At 40.8% G+C, this 17,266-nt stretch overlaps 1 protein-coding gene across 1 annotated transcript in view; it reads right to left on the bottom strand.

Annotated features, from left to right (window-relative positions):
- The window catches only part of heatr1 (HEAT repeat containing 1), a 44,586-nt gene extending 30,818 nt beyond the window's left edge, over window positions 1-13,768 (bottom strand). Inside the window, exons 1-15 of the mRNA XM_080021907.1 lie at window positions 13,700-13,768; window positions 13,095-13,253; window positions 12,748-12,964; window positions 12,418-12,559; window positions 12,172-12,273; window positions 10,710-10,850; window positions 10,386-10,597; window positions 9,131-9,264; window positions 8,045-8,153; window positions 4,988-5,089; window positions 3,217-3,334; window positions 2,486-2,593; window positions 1,802-1,900; window positions 665-753; window positions 233-444 (exon numbers count right to left, since the gene is read on the bottom strand). Of these exons, the coding sequence (XP_079878033.1) occupies window positions 233-444; window positions 665-753; window positions 1,802-1,900; window positions 2,486-2,593; window positions 3,217-3,334; window positions 4,988-5,089; window positions 8,045-8,153; window positions 9,131-9,264; window positions 10,386-10,597; window positions 10,710-10,850; window positions 12,172-12,273; window positions 12,418-12,559; window positions 12,748-12,964; window positions 13,095-13,236 (1,927 nt within the window). The 5' untranslated portion in view covers window positions 13,237-13,253; window positions 13,700-13,768. The remainder of the gene's footprint in view (window positions 1-232; window positions 445-664; window positions 754-1,801; window positions 1,901-2,485; window positions 2,594-3,216; window positions 3,335-4,987; window positions 5,090-8,044; window positions 8,154-9,130; window positions 9,265-10,385; window positions 10,598-10,709; window positions 10,851-12,171; window positions 12,274-12,417; window positions 12,560-12,747; window positions 12,965-13,094; window positions 13,254-13,699) is intronic.
- Between the last annotated feature and the right edge of the window lie 3,498 nt (window positions 13,769-17,266).

The following is a 17,266-nucleotide window of genomic DNA, read 5'->3' as shown; positions in this document are numbered from 1 at the left end:
GTCTACTTTTATAAATGCCTATTTTCAACCATTTTCAATTTATATTTCCCTGGCATAATCTGTCGTAAAAGCATTTCCATTACGTCACGATTTGAATAACAATACCAGGGGGAATAGTCCAGGTTTTAAATTATGGTCAATTTTACGAGGACCAAATTCAAGCACTTCGAGCATCTCAAGGACCTGGTAAGAACCCCGGCAAGCATTAAACTCAACTAGCGCTGGGCCTTACCTTGAGACCAGTTTTGAGTAAGGAGATGCTGGGCCAGAATGGGTGAGTGGGCGACGCTGGCGGAGAGTAGGAGCTCGGGGCAATCCCGCTCCCCCGCTGTGACCACTAGGAAGGGCAGCAGTCTCCAGGCCAGGCTCTCCGTTAGCTCAGAGCTGCCCCTCGCCAGGCGGGGGTCCTCCAGTACCCGCACGGCCTCCTGAAGAACGGGGAGCCTGGGGGGGACAAATACGCTGAGGTTCTGAGACTGATTGGTAGGGATGACCCTAAGTTCAGTCAGTATATAGAGGTATTGTAGTGTTGTACATTATATGCAACAGACAGTCATTGGGGGAACTATCTAGTTATTTAAAGTCCATATTATTAAAAGGTACAACAAATGCAATGTTAATAGTAGCGAAAGTACGGAGTAGGTGATTATCGAGTCCTGATTACCACTTTCCAGCCAATGAGAGGTCTGTTCTTTCAAGCAGGGACAGCAAACAAGAGACCGTGTCTTCCGGATCCAAATGGTCAATGTAGACCTAAAAAAACAAACAAAAAAAACAGGGGTCAACAGTAGGTAGTGCTGGGTGATATAGCCAAAAATGTTGTCACAATAAAATATTTCAAACCATTTGATAACGATATTAATCGCAATATATAAACAAAATTTAATCACAATTTCTGTTAAATATTTTCTTTTTTATAAAGAAGACAGTTGTATGCCATGATGCATTTCAAAAACACATTTATTGGTGGAATTAAATTGTCCGAAATCAGCGAGTCTGAAAATAAAAATCGGCACTGTTAAAAAAAAACAAAAACAACTCCCAACAAAATTTAGCACTTAACATTATTTTCTTTAAACAAAACAAATATCAAAGAAAAATACGGGGGAACTATCTGAAGATAAAATGCTGAATATTATTTTTATATTATGAACATTGCACAGCACTTGTCATGTAAGTAAGAAGTGAACAAGAAGTAACAAGTGCAGCTGCTTGAATTAACATTTCACCTTAATAAAATGTAGAAAAAATAAAAATAAATATGCAAGTAGCCCTAAATCTTAATAAATAATAAAATTTGTGGTGTTGCTGGACTTCGTTGGCACGTCAACATATTGTACAATGGATATATACCGTCTGTTTTGAGTCTGAGCTTAAATATTCCAAAAAACACGAAACTATCAATGTATGTGGCCCTCATTTGTCAACGATACATAATCTTCTGTGAGTTGCTCATTTTGGACACTGCCACTCTGTCTCCACTGCTGGTGTGTTTACAAGTGCAACCTATCCAGGAGGAGGCAGGGCTTACTTTTTATATCGACAAACCTAATTGGCTAGAGGTGAAAGGTCAGCATTAGATCGTCAAAACTGATTGGCTTTTTGTTGCCAAAATGAGCCTAACGTTTCTATAAATGAAGAAATCTTCAAAGGCATCATCAAAATTATCAAGCTTATTTATTTGACATTGAGGGAAAAAATATTGAAATAATTATTGTTATCATTTTATTGCCCAGCACAGTATATAAAGTGGGTGGGACTGGAGTAGCGGACTGGAGTACACCAGGAGTCCAGTCGTTACCTTGAGGGCTTTGAGAGCCGCTGCTACAATCTCTGGCACGTCATCCATCATCCTGTCGAGCAGGGCCTCCCTCAGGAAGGTAGGGTCCAAGTTCTCTTGCTGTTAAATGCACACAAACAAACACAGTTTTTCAAGCTCGAAAATAATTTTATTTTATCCACAATTTTATTGTTTGTGTGTTTTCATATACAGCATTTGGGCATTTTTTTTCACAGTGGCCGTGGCAGGTGTGGGGTAGGGCGTGTTTGGCTGATTCTTAGGGCTTTATCTCTAATTCTTATACCTGTTCATGAACAAAGAGTGGTGCCTTGTGAGGTTTAAAGATGGAAGATGTTGAGACTCTTCTTGTCGACTAATGTTTGTTCTAGGGGGCAGCCAAAATTATCATCATCGCTAACTGATACAACATTGATAAAGTGCCAATATGTGATATGTGAAAGAAAAGAGAAAAACGCGATTAAAATAAAGCTATCAAAAAAATTATGGAAGGTAATGGGGAAAATGATATTAAAAAAGCTTTAAAAAAATAACCGATGAGGTTTAGAAATGTGGGTCTATTTTCTATTTTAAGTCTAGCTGCTATGCAGCACTATACGCAATGTGATACAATACAATGTTTAAAAACAAATGTTGATTTTTTTTGTGCACAGGGGTGACAGTAGTTTTCGTAGAAAGCTCACATACCGGCCCAGATGAGAGGATACTGGCCAGGTGATCCACAGCCATGTTTCGGACGGAGGCCACGGGGTGCTTTAGACTGAGGAGGAGTGAGGTGTCTGAGTCGCCCAGGATCTGTGGGAAGAGCCGGGTGTGACATGCGATATGATTAACGACGGCGAGGGGCTGACTGGACTAAATACACACACATGCAAACACCAAAAATAAATTGAAACGTTAAATCAAAAGCATTTGAAACTCTACAACAGAAGAAGTAGAACTGGGTGGTAAGTCATTGGTTTTAATTGGAATTTAACATAATTCTTATGTAATCTATTAGCTTGTGTTTTCAAATTACATGAAAAGCCCATCTCCAATATTTTTGAGCTATTCAATGTTTTTCTTTGGCACTTCCTGCTGCAATACATGGATAATAATTTATCTTGTGCACAGTATCGCATTTCTGTATAGTTTTTTTTATATATTTGACTATTTGACAGTATTTTCCACACCGGAATCCACTCCATCCACTCAATTTGTAGATGGAGAGAAATGTATTTTTGTGTTTTATACAGATATATGAACTGTAGTATTGATTATTTTTCCCCCATTAAATTTTCCACTATAATTGCTGCCATACAAGTAACTCTAAATTCAGGAGCCAACCTGAAGTTGAGCGAAAGTTGTAAAGTGAAACACTGAAAACAGTTTTGGACTCTATTTCCAATGTATCTCCAAGGGATGGAGTGGAACAGTACCTGGTATTTCCCACAGCTCATGGACAGGGAGATGAAGTGGTGGAAGAGCAGTTTCTCCTCGGCTTGTGCGATGTTGCTGACGTGCCCGGACAGAATGCCATCCAAAGCCCCGCAGTACCTGGCGAAGGGATGGACCAGATGTGACAAAACTCTTGCACGTTTGTTTTTCCAACGACGTTTCAAACAGAAACAAAAGCTACGGAAAACAGGACACTCATAATAACGGTAAAAAAGATTAAATTCTCTCATTGAGTCTTGGAGAATATATAGCGTTTCGGTTATATGGACTCAATGAGGTATTTGACTGTCCTGTAGTCTGTATAAACTGATCATGCGTCTTAAAATGCTGCCTCTGTCCAGTAAAATAAACAAACAAACAAATAAATAAAAATGACTTAGTATCAGCACATGAGAAGTAAAAAGGAAGCAGAGATGCTGCTTAAGCAACAGAGGTGTATGTTGCTGACGTCCATATTTCTGGTTCACAGTTTATTTCATAAGTTATTGTGTAGAACCCTATGTTTCATTTTTGGAACGTATGTTTATTTTTTAGGTCTTTGTTTTTCATTTTCTGTTATTAAGTTATTATTATTATTAACTTTTGTTCATGACTAGGTTGAGTGTATATTGCCTTTTTTTATATTGCTACATTTTCCCCCATATTATTACAATCTTCTTTTTAGATTAAAATTTTTATTGTATTGCTATACTATTATTTGGGCTACCGTGTTGATGTGAGCTGTTGAGATGATTGAAAGTCATTGAATTTATCTTTATTTTGCAAAAATAACCAACTTGGTATATTTGTATAACTGATTTTTACTGGCCCTTTGTTGCTTTCAAGGAGAAAACAAAATTGCGAGAGGGGAGCATATAACGCTGTGCATTTAAGTTGATTGATGTCACGCAGGGCAGTGGACGGCTGGACGCTTGGCAAAAACCTGCTTTTTAGTCAGGCCCGAGCTATCAGAGATCAAAAATCCCCATGACAATAAGCAGCAGTTGGTACACGTCACAGACTACAGACACCTTTAGAAGTTGCCAGCACTCAATTTTCAACAAACAAAAGGGTTTTCAATCAAACAAGGATGCAGAAGTTTACTCATCTGTGGACGATGACAATTTTATTCGGGGAAAGATTGATTCATTTTCATTCAAATTTACTATTTTACAATAAATAAATAAAACATTTCTAATTTTCAACATTTGAATTAGGTTTGAATTGACCATAAAATATTTGTGATAAAATATTTACATTTAAAAAAAGTGATCAGAATTAATGAAACAAAGCCATGGAATTTAAATGTGCATTCTTCATTTATCTGACCTATTTCTTTAATTGTTAACCCCATTTTTACATTTGTTACTTTACAAACCAAGTTCAAGTTCAATTGTTACGCGTATGTGGATGCACTGTTGATTTTCACTGCATTGCTGTAAGCCCACGTTCACATAGAATTGTTGCATACTGTTAATGAAATAAAAAATATATAGGGAAATACTTCATTTAAGTCTTGTGTGTTGATCAGAGTTGTGATCAAAGGTTTGGGTGGGCCGCAGAAGATTTTCAGATTTCAAATTGAGCTGTGGCCTTCGTAAGTTTGGGAATAGCTGGTGTGATTTAATGTAAGAAAGTCCAATTTAAATTGGTTGCCAATGTTGTGACTGTACTTACTTCTACCGTTGTAGTTCTTGTAAATCATTAAAGCAGCCGGATGTCATAACAAAACAACAGCAATTTCACACTGAAGGGGCAGTAGTTAAGACTTACTTGGATTCAAACAGCCGCACCAGCGGCAGCAAGTGCTGGTTGAGGGCCGTTATATGCTCTGCAGTGGGCTCATTCTGACTGAGGTACTCCTCCAGCAGGATCCTACAAGTGGAACCAAGGGAAATTATTAAGACATTGTTCCAGGGCACTAGGTCCCAACTACTAGTTAGATTCAGATACCATGTGATGTAAAAGGGTCTGACAGTCAATCAGAGGTAGAGTAATACACAAAAAACCTGTTGATAACACACACACACACACACACACACACACACACACACACACACACACACACACACACACACACACACACACACACACACACACACACACACACACACACACACACACACACACACACACACACACACTCCATTTTCCCAGTTTTTATTGACATTAACACAGTCTAATGTCTCAATGTACTGTGAAATTAAAGCATAGAACATATTAACAATTGGAGATAAATAAATCATGGAATTGTTTTGCCCCCCGGGTGCTGCGCTCGTCAAATGAGCGTCCCCTGGCTCTGCCGGCCATACAGCCACGGCAATCCAGGTTATTCTCATTTGTAGTTCCACTTTGGTGGAACGAGCTGCCAAAAATGACCAGAGCGGGGACCTCCCTCTCTGTCTTTAAGAAGCACTTGAAGACCCAGCTCTTCAGTGAGTACCTCCTGTCCTAACCTACAATTACTTAGCACTACCTAGCAGTATTTATTGTTACACTAATGTTGTTGTTACACTAATCTCTGTCGCAATGTAGCTTGAATGTTATTTTCCCTTGTAAGTTGCTTTGGATAAAAGCGTCTGCTAAATGACTAAATGTAAATGTAAATGTTTTGTTCAACAAAATGTTTGACTCAAAGTAGCCACCTTTTGCAACTATCACATCTGAACACACTCGTGGCATTCTTTCTACAATGCAAATAAAATAGTGTTGGGAAAGTTCTTCCCACCACTGTTGTTGAAGTTCCCACAAATGTGTTGCACTTTTAGGTTGATTTGCTTTCCTGCTTCCGTCAACCTTGCACTGCAGCATCAGATTGGACAAGAGGGACGGTCCCTCTTGTCCAAGAGGGACTGCCTTCCGCAATGCTGACGGATCCAGTATTGCGGAAGGCAGGGAAGTAGTAGAGGTAGAAGGCCCACTGGCGGAGAGCGAGCTTACGTGTGAGCACCAAGAAAAGGTTCCCACCAGTCCCTACAGAACTGAGCCAAGTCAAGCCAAGAGCAAGGAACCAGCTGGGAGGAGCAAGATTAAATGGCGGAAGGTGAAAGTGGCAGAGGCATGGTGCAAATTGGATGCGGATCTGACTAAGATATTGGAGGGTTCGTTGCGAGGAGAAGCGGAGTCCAACCATAACCTGTTTGGGGACATCCTATACAAGGAGTGCAGAGACAGGTTTGGTGACATCAACCCCAAACAGAGGACTGCTCGATGAAAGAAGGGAAAGGAGAAAAAGGTCAGGTCAGATCGGTCAGTTGGTGCAAAGGCGAGGACTACTCTGCAAGAATTGGAGGAAGGCAACTCGAGCAGAGAAAGAGGAGCTGAAAGCACTGTGAGAGGAGGTCAGACCAAGGCTAGCCAGCCTTCGCAGAGCTGAGTGCATCCATAACCGCGAGAAACGTAAAGAAAAAGAAAGAGCCAACTTCTTCAACCACCCCAGGCAGCTGCTGGAGGAGAAAAAGAGTGGGAAGCTGGAAGTCACCAGGGAGCAGCTGGAACAGCATGTCAGTAGGCAGAACAGGGATCCAACAAGGAACGTCCCATTAGGAACACCAGGGTAGGTGCCTTGGCTGCTCCATCGACATCCAAGTTCAATGGCATGCCCCCCAAGCTCAGTGAAGTCAGGCATGTCGCGGAGAAGGCAAGGTCCTCATCAGCACCAGGCCCCAGTACCCTACAAGCTCTATGAGAACTGCCCCAAGGTGCTACTATGGTACCGCACGAGAACCGCCTGGAAAAAGCAACGTGCGGTCTTTGCAGCCATCCCGGTCTTGAATCTAGGTCATTCTGGCTTGAGTCTCGTTGATTGCCCTGACAGGCAACAGGCTGTACACCTGTTGCTCGTCAGGGCAATCAATGAGCAACAGGTGAATCACCCATCCCTCCCATTCAACGGGTCGATAAGCGACGACCCGTGTTATTTCACAGAGAGGGGGCGTGGAGACTGCGAACGATAGTGTAATGAATACTGACAGACTGCGGGAGCGAGACTGACAACCGTGATGCGTGATGATGCACACGTGGTATCGAAGGCAGCGCACAATACAGACTGGTCAGAGAGCTGGTAGATGAGTCCAAATGGTCGTTAAACAGGTTAACAAACAGGTTGTTAAGTGAGGGGTACCTGCATATTTTTTATTTGTATTTATTAAAGTTAGAAGTATATGAAATATAAACAATAATGATTTTTTTTAGTTAATATCATTGTCCTCCATTCTATACTCAAGGAGAGACTTTTCAGTCTCTCCGCTGAGTACAATCCCACTCGTCACTTCAGATTTGCACGCTGCACGTGAGGGGGAGTTAAAGTCCATTAAACATATAGGGGAATTATTTTGTGTGTGTCCGATTATTATCAATTGTTTGTAGGGCTGTAGACTCAGAATTTTGTCAGTCAAATCGGTCATCAGTTTGGGCTACAAGCAGGAAAAGAGCAGGCTGGTTCTTGAACTAAGAGACTCCTCCGATCAGTCTGTGAGGAATGCAATCACCAAGGTCCGTACAGGCTAGAAGTGGAAACCCCAAGCTGAGGTTGACCGAGCGGTTGGTAGGCTGCAGCACCAAGAACTCGGCAGGGCCCAGGCAGGAAGGACAGGACTAGGGTGGGGAGAAGTTCGAGGCAAAAGCTGTACTCCTCATTGAGCTCACAGTACCATGGGAAGAGGGGGTGGAGGCTGCCTTTGAATGAAAGAAGACCAAGTACTCAGAACTAGCTGCTGAGTGCAGGGAGACTGACTGGAGGACCACCATCTACCCAGCGGAGGTTGGATGCATAGCCTTAAAAAAATAAAAAAATAAAAAAATTCAAGCTGATGAAGGTCGTGAACCAACCTGACTGTTGTGTTGTCCAGGCCTTTGGTCAGTGGGACGTTCCGCAGGATGGCCTCAAATATGGAGACGTGAGTGGGGTCCGGAGACTCAGGGTCCTGCTCCTTCTCATCTGGGTCGCAAATGGAAAACAACACATAGACGTTCAGGGCATTTTAATAGATAGAACATTAAGAGATTAATAGAACTTAAATGGACGAGAATTTAATAATCGACTAGAAATAGGAAGTTACTACTCTTCCTAGTGTAGCCAAGGTTTTGCTTCAGATGCACTGTGGCAATTGCAAAAAGTGGTTTAAAATAAAATGTGACTTATCATTTTTTCAAAAAATGTTAAAAAACAAAGGCACGACAATAATGCGCTTACCAATACGAATAACACAAATATGTCTCCCGTTTTTGAAAAATAGATTTAAGGTGTTTTTTTAAGGCTTAAGCTACAGCAGAGCGTTATGTTCCGCAATAGTGAAGGGGTTCCGTGAGGTTGTGCTATGAAAAGTAATAAATGATGGGAACTGATATTTTAATGAGGCCTGGGTTGAAAAACAGCCTATCCTTTTCAGGTGGATTAGAGGTTAAATTGCAGCAATGATGTTTGTTTGCATTTTCTCATGCTAAAATAAAAGATTAATCACAAAAAGTAATTGAGAGAAAGTTAGGGCTGTGGCAGAAAACAATTTCACGCTTGCAATTGTGATCAAATGTCAAATATATGAGATGAATTGCGTTTCAATGCACGTTTGACATGTTTAAGTAAAATTCTATATTGTCAAAATCTAAGCTAAATTGAGACGCAGGAGCAAAACGAAGACTCAAATATAGAAAAAACAACAATCTGTTGTACATTTATGGGCTGACTAAATGTAGCACTTGGACATGGTGCACATTTGGCTATCTACTGTGCATTTAAAATCCACCATGAATCAGCCCAGGCATTGTAGTTATACACAGTAGATAACGGTTATATATAGTATAATCCATATAAACAAAAACATAACCACTTTTATTTATTTATTTATTTTAAATCGACAGGTATAACAAAGCAAACCAAATGTGAACTCCAATTGAATAAACAATTGATTTATTTACCGTAATTGAAGGTGACCACAGTGTGGATGAGGTGAGGCAGCAGGTATTGTAGCAGGGGACTGATGTCGTGGAGCACCGCCATGGTCTGGAGGGTCTCAACCAGGGAGGGCATGGAGCACAGATAGCCAAAAGCCCTGTGCAAGGGTTGAGACAAAAGCGTATTAAGAAGAGAGAAGAAAAAAATAAAAAACAGGGCACAAAACTTTCACAGTATCTGGGTCGTTCTCATCACAACCACCATAAAACGAACGTCTGAAATGAATTGAGGCACATATTCAGAGAATGTGAAATAATTAATTTAAATATTAAAGTATGAAACGCCTACTATATGGGCCACTTGGTTGTTATTAACTATTATATTATTTTTGTACTTTTTCTGTGCTTTTCTTAGCAAAAAGTTCCTGTTACAATTACTATTCATTACCGTAACACGTAAATTCAAGATGGCTGTTACAGTAATGAATGCACTTTAGCTTAGCTCAGCGTGAATGGCGGAACACACAATGATAGCCCACAAATATATATTCTCCATCACTATGTTCCTTCATGATTCTTTCCATTGTCGTGTTTAAAATCTATATTTTTTTCAAAAATATGAAATATGAAAATATGAGGCAATGTAGTGATGGAGTATACATTTTTGCACTGTCATTGTGTGTTCTGCCATATTAGGCTATGCTAAAATAAGCTAAGCTAAAGTGATGTGGTTTTTTTTAATAATACAAGCACAGAAAAAAAACAAAAAAAACACACAAGTATGACACGACATGTTTAACAGTGATTTCATGAAAATGATTGAATAATACAAAATTAAAGATACCCCTTAACAAAAATGCCCTTGGATCGCGGTTCAAAACTAAGAAAATGTTCCGCATAGGGGATTTATTTTTAAGACGGATCGCAGGTTTCCTGTACAATCAAACTGCGTTACGCATCGTCAATTGCAAAAACAAATGAAATTTTACTTCCCCAACAGATATTAAATAGAATAGAATATATATTTGTCATTGTACAAGTACAATACAACAAAATTCATCCTGTGCATTTGCCCCATCCTATACCTAGGAGCCGTGGGCAGCCGCAGTGCAGCGCCCGGGGACCAACTCCAGCTCTTTTGCCAGTGCCTTGGTCAGGGGCACCGACAGGAGTATAAACCCTAATATACATGTTTTTGATGGAGGGAGGAAACCAGAGCACCCAGAGGAAACCAACAGTGAGATGAGATTGAGACAAATTAGATTATTGAATGGAGTACTTGGGCCCAACAGTGTCCTCCTTCTGGTTCTGCAGCAGCACCGCGAGGCAGCCCAGACCTTCTTTATTCAGCACGGGCTCTTTGAGCAAGGACTTGCTGATCTGCACAGCCAGGGTGTTAACCAGGCCCCTCTCCATCACCACCTTCACTGCTAGCTGGCAGACGATCATGTACGTGGCTGCCTTGTAGTCGGTCAGGGAAGACTTCAGCCCCTAGGGTACGAAATTAAAAAAAATGTAATACAATAAAATAAAAAAGATCAAAGGCGTTAAAGAAAGTGTGAAAGAAACGAGAAGCTAAAGGAATTTCAAAAAATACCAACACCTTTTGGACAAAGGGTAACAGTTTGGATATAATCGTGTTCGAGACTTTATCCACAGCATCCAAGGCCGACACGATGGTGGAAGCGTAGAAGGAGAAGACGACTCTGAGCTGGGTGCTCGGGCCAGAGTGGTCCAAGTAGGCCTGCAAAGGAAAAGGCCAAGCGGATTTAAAAATTAATTAAATTGAAGGAACACTGGTTCTCAATCTCTGAATAGGATGGGATTATCATTAATGCTTTATATATAGACACTCTATAATAGAGCATAGAGGAAGATACCCAAGTCAAGCATATGGCAAGCCATTTTGACATTTAATTCATAGGACGAACTATTCACTTTAAAAAAAGTAACCAGTACTTTATAGGGCTGCAGTAACTAAATTGGAAATTCAAAAAGAAAAATATTCAAATAGAATATGAATATTTAAAAAAAATCACTATTCGATTGCTGAAATTGCCATTCAATTGTGGATTTATTTGTATAAATAGATAATTTATTATAAATGTTTTGGCTATCAATTGATGTGAATCAATTAATATGTGATGAGCAATAAAGTTCAATATAAGTTCATTCAGTTTGTTGCACAGTGAACACACAGAGAGAAATATTCCCGGTACCTGAAACTGGAGCGGAGAGGGAAAGGGGGGAAGAGGGAGAGAGAGAGGGGGCAGAGGCTCTCCCCATCTTCGCTCAGAGCTGTCGAGTAACCACTGGTGATTGGGTCTCACTTCCCCGCTCTACAGTCCCATACAGAGACTTTGAGGTGGATTTGGGACTTAATTTTGTAAAATCTGGATGTTTTTGTGTAAACACTAACCCCCCCAATAAAATCCTATATTGCTGATCAGCGAGTGGAATTTTGCACGATCACCCAAGCCTATTTGGTACACAAAATGCTTGCAAGTCAGCAGGTCTGCTTACTGTATATTTGAGTTGCTATTCCAACAGCTAGTAGTAACTATTTTAGTTTGACTAGTCAAAATGTTTTCGGTACTAGTACAATTTAGTTACTGAATCCTATGGGACCCTATGGGACTAGTATCTTTTCAGATTGTTACTAATCTCTATTTCAATTTTATAAGTCACTGTAAATTGAGTACTAGTACTTTTTCATTAAGGACGAGTGCCTTTTCTTGCTGTTACTAGTAGCATTTTTATTTTTAATAATAACATTTTAAATTAAACTATCAACAAGCTGTTTTGTCTAATATTTTCTCATGCCCGGTAAAAAATACATTGTTACTGGTAAAACAAAAAAATTTACTTGTAATGTATTACTGTTACTAGTAATAATGGGTAACTAAAATATAAGTACTAGTGACTTTTAAAAAGTGACTAGAAAAGTTTGTCCTTGCCGGCTTGCCGTATAATGCACCTTGTATGGCATGGTTCTGACCTTATTTCCCCACTGAAAAACCATTCCATGAGCTGTCAGATTTGAAGTAAAAGATGTGTGAGTTTACCTTTACTGACTTGGTGACCATGGTGCAGATGAAATCCATGAAGCTCGGGTCTTTGTAACAGTGTGTGATCAGGGTTCCCCGAGCCAGAGGCACTCCGCTTTTCTGATGACAGGTATCAAGCGTCATCAGTGATCAGCATTTCAATTCACAATGTTAAGGTCATGAATAAATAACACAAACAAACAAAGACAAAAAAGTGTCTCCCCCTGTGATATACCAAACACTCAAGTCAAAAGACCTTCAAACCTGTAGGCAGTGTAGCCAGTTCCAGCGATTGGTGGGGTCACTGATCTTCAGGAGTTGCACCACCCTGGTAAACAACTTGGTCTCGTGGTAGGGAAACACGCAGGCCAAAAGACTGTCCATATTGTACAAGTGGATGTGGAACCTATAGTATGAGAACAGAATTGTCACAGTAAAAAGATATACAGATCTGACCAGAGAGAGAGAGTAAACCACCGCAATAAGAGCAGCTGATGCAAGTGCTGTGAGCCTCAATTTTGTGTCAACAATGCAACAGTGACTAAATTAAAGTAAAAAAAAGTAGCTAATCAAAAAGGGGAAAGGGAATGAAACCTGTGAACAAGCCATTCAATGCACTTCTGAGCCGGCTTAAGGAGGAGGTACGGAGAGAGGCGTGTGAGGAAGAGCGAGATGCTAGCGTCCAGTTTGTCATTGACTTCCTTCGACTGGATGCTTCTCTCTAAATTCACGGAGGCCTGGTCGAAGAGAGTGCTCTGGAACTCTGTGAACACAGGCTCGACCCCCAAGAGTTCCTCAAGTCCCGTGCAACCTAAGGAATAGAAATCAAATCTATCTCCATCCCATTCATCGCCACTCATGTGCAGGTGATTGGAAAGGCCGAAGCCGCCGCACACAAACAACCATAACAGTCATCTTTGTTTCCCACCAGGCTAACTTACCGAGGGCGTAGAAGGTGTTCCTGTCCATAGTGGCCGCATCCTTGGGGTCGAATAGTAGGGAGGCGACAGTTTTACGCGTGAACAAGTTGGGGTCATTCTGAGGCAAGGCAAGCCTCTTTAACTGGTGGGCAAGGGATGTCATCGGGGCGTTCTTCCAATCTGAGAGAGAAACAACCATTGCTGTTCTATATCATGATGTCCAGGCCCTGTGACATGGTATGAAATGATACGATCTGATGTTATGTAGCATAAGGTGCTGTGATTTGGTTCTATTGTGATGTGGTTTGGTATGGCATGATATGGTATGGTATTATATGTTATGGTATCATAGCCATATGCGGATCGATACGAGTTAGCCAAATAGAAGTACAGATCATCGCCGGATTTTTAATCTATTACATAGAATCAGTCTCCAAGGCAGTTTGATGATCGGTTTTCATGTTATTCGTAAATACAATAACTCTTAACACTGTTAGTCACATTCGAGTACGCTACATGTGTGCCATTAGATGAGTCATGCATACAGATACACTTCGTTGGTTCTGAAATTAGCAATAACCTTACTCGTAATGCAGTTACTAGTTTAACACATTGATTCAATTTACCGTAGGTTGAAGAGAATACGTTTTAAGTTAGGTTCCCTCTCCCCAGATGGTCTATTTCGTAAACACGTGTGCACGGTGTTGATGGCTGCAGCGACCGCGGTGCCGAGAGTTCTACTTCCGGTTCACGTACTTTTTTTTCTTACTTATTAATTGTATTGTATTGGATTACTTAAAATTATTTCCTGTATGTATGATATAATTATTACTGTATAAATAGTTATTGTGCGATGCAATTATTTTTTTTATGTCACGACAAAGATAAATCGCTGCTCGGCTATTTATTGTTCCCGCCACGAGGTGGCGCTGATAAAAACCTGTGGAATGTCGCCGTCACCCCGAGGCTCGACATAGCGGTGGAGGTAGTTTATGTATAACAATTCTCAGCTGTTCTGTTCTCAGTGGTGAGAGTAGGAGAGTATTATTATAATAATAGTTATATAATAATAAAAGTTATTTTTATAGTATTATTGTTGTCCTAAGTGATATTCTAGTATGTTGTGCCTCTGTGCTTTTCAGAGAACACCCAATTTGCCCAGTGTTTGTTGGCTTCACTACGCGGTTAGCAGCCGACAGCTAACTGACCGACTGTGGGAAGAGGTTATTTTGCGCTTCGTTGAAGGTATGTAAACGTATCTCATGGTAATGTTAGCTGCATGGAAACGGTCACTGTTTGTGCGGTAACCTGGCGTTGAAGCGATCCAAGGTTCCTCGAAGATTTGACGTTTCGCTTTTCGCGCGATTCCGCCCAGTGGGGGGCGTTGATTTGTCCGTCATACTGGAACTGCAAGCGAATTGGTCCTCGTTTTAAAGGCCCTTCCTTTTTCTCTCTATCCAGTCTAGGTACTTGCTACCAGAGTGCAGGCAGACATTGAGTTCACTGCAATCTCCATTGCATTCATTAACGTTGTAAAAGTTCTTACAGACACAGGGGGGAAGTTATGGGATACTAAAAAGGTGCAAAAAATGATTGTCACCGTAGCCTTTTTTCTGTTATTTAATGCATAGCTTAAATAATGTCCTGACACCCATTTATATACATTGGTTGTGTTCCAATTGCATCTGAAGTCAATCATATCACTCTTAACAGGCAACAAGCATGTTTGGCCTTTCGGACAGTTATATATTTTGTTCATGGAATTTGTACTCAGTTGGCCAGCCCAGAAGACCATCTCAAATGCACCCAGCCCCCCATTCCATTTTAGAGACTAGAGCTGTTTCATCAGCTCTAGTCTGAGGTCTGATCATCATCTAGTACAGCCAAAAGGAAGCAAACAACCGGATTGCTGTCTTTGCACTTTGCCTTTGCACACATAGACTAAATATCCTCAAACTAACCAGAGGTCAGAGGACTGTTGTCAGTATAATTTTATCTGCCACTTGCCTGTTCTGGTTGGTTTAAGTATCACACAGCCATTTGGCATGTGTGAGGATGGTAGTGTGCAACTTGGCACTCGAGTTGACTCCTTATATTAGAGACCAGCCACAACCTATCAGGCTGTGACCATAGAGGAGCATTCAGAAGAATACTTTAGTCCTCCTCCAAACCTCTATAAATCCTCCAGATATTTGCTTTTCATCTTTCAGTTTTTTCAAGGATGCTCACCACGAAAATACAAAAGAGATAATCAAATGACTCAGTTTGGCACTTGCAGTACCATGCTATGGTGCAGGATCAATAGCTACTGCTACATGATAGCAGACCCCGCAAAATAAAACCGTGCTCTGCTATTATGTAAGAAGCTATACAAGGACGAGAACCAGTGTAGGAATGTTTTAGTAGTGGTTCAGTGGTGGCTAAATTAGTATTAGGGCAATGCTGTAAGAGCAATCCTATTTAGTACATTTTAGTTGGACAGGTTTTTGTTGGTTTATTCATCAAAGAATAGATTAGGGATGAATCGCTATGGCCTAGTACTAGTGAGAGTGCCTTTGAAACATTTGCCATATCCAAAATGGTAGTACTGTGATAATATTCAGTAGAAATGGATTCCTTTTTTTGTAGATAAAGTGGTGTACTTGATAGAGCCGATGGCTGAGATGGGTACTGAAGAGTAAGCATCTGCCCATGATGATGATATAGCTTCCAACGTTTTATTTTTGTCTTCATCCTTGGAATGTGTCTTAGCCTAAAACATAAGCTAAATTAGCCAACTTTGCATGTTGGTGGTTGCTAAGGTCATGAGATATAATGGTTTAACTTGCCTATTCCCATCCAAAAATCCTCAACACTGTCAACATGTGTTGATGTCCTTCTATGGATCAAATGCAACACTGGTGACTATCAACGCATTAAAAGCTGCTGGTAAACCTACATGTCATTTTGACTTTAACTTTTATTGTTTGGCAGCAGCAGAACTCTGTACCTGCTGCTATTAACTCTCATCTTCTTTGGTAATATGTAAACCAATTTTGCTTATCACCATGCATTGTAATATTTTACGACTGACTGAATCAGGAAATCCCAAGGCTTTCTTTGTTTTCATTGGTGTTTAGTATGGCCAATTTAAATAACAGTATAAAAGAAGCATTCCAGTCATCATCTCAGTTTCCCACAGTGGGTCCAACAGCCCCCTCAATAGGGTAACGGCAGCATAGTAATAGTCTGTAATTGGCTCATGGCAAGAGCTGCTGGCGAATCCATTAGTAGCTTACCATTCCTTCTCAACAGAGGCACAGCGGCTCCCCCTCCACCACATTTCACTCTTGAAAACTTGCATTTGCTTCCTACAACTGTAGCCGATCATGAATGGACTGCCACGCTGTGGTCAAGTGTGCATTTCTAGGTGCCTAAAGCCATAATGGCTTAAACCGGTTAATTCCACCTCCACTGTGGTTCTACTACTGTAGGTCTTTATAGACATTGTCAGCAAGGGTATTTGAATTTAAAACTTCTGCGCCAACCTGGTCATGTAATACAATCTTTCTGGGGTCAAAGAATTATTGCCAGCCAGGGTATTGCGTGTCTATTGAACCCAAGGCTGAGAGAAATCTGAGTCATAGCCTAGGAGATAGCAGCATGGCTCCCAAACGCTGGAGGGTGTGTGTGAACAGGTGGGAAGGGGGGTGGTGCTGGCTAACAGAAAGTTACTGTCAGAGCAGTTGGATTGTACGCTAAGTAGGGCTAAGGTGCTTGATCCCCTTGCTGCGCAGGAGTGCCGTGTGTGTGTTTTGGTGTGATGTCGGTGGGCAACAGATCACGCTGGAATGAGTGTCTCCGATGAAGAGGGGGATCTGGACAGTTGGGGCTGGAGTGATCTGTGTGTATTTTCATCTGTTTTTGCCTATTCCTTTTACCTTGCCACTGTTTGCTAATTGTTTCCTGGCTCTTAATTTGTTTTGGTGGATTACTTTATTTTGTACTTTAGCAGGATACAGGATTTGCACATGTTGCTGTCAAGTATGTGGGATAACACCGATTTTCACACTTTCTTCAGTGGTTTATTGCTGTTTCTACTCATACCTTTGGTCTGTGTCAAAATTTCACCATGTCAGTTTACTTCAAAGGTGAGTCTCAACAGTCCTTGAGCTATCATAGTTGTTGGGATATCTGCATTATACACAGATCAG

This window comes from Zeus faber (genome assembly GCF_960531495.2).
Source record: "Zeus faber genome assembly, chromosome: 20".
Classification (NCBI taxonomy): Eukaryota; Metazoa; Chordata; class Actinopteri; order Zeiformes; family Zeidae; genus Zeus; species Zeus faber.
Note: the sequence above shows the minus strand (reverse complement) of the source record. Positions and strands in the feature narration are given on the sequence as shown.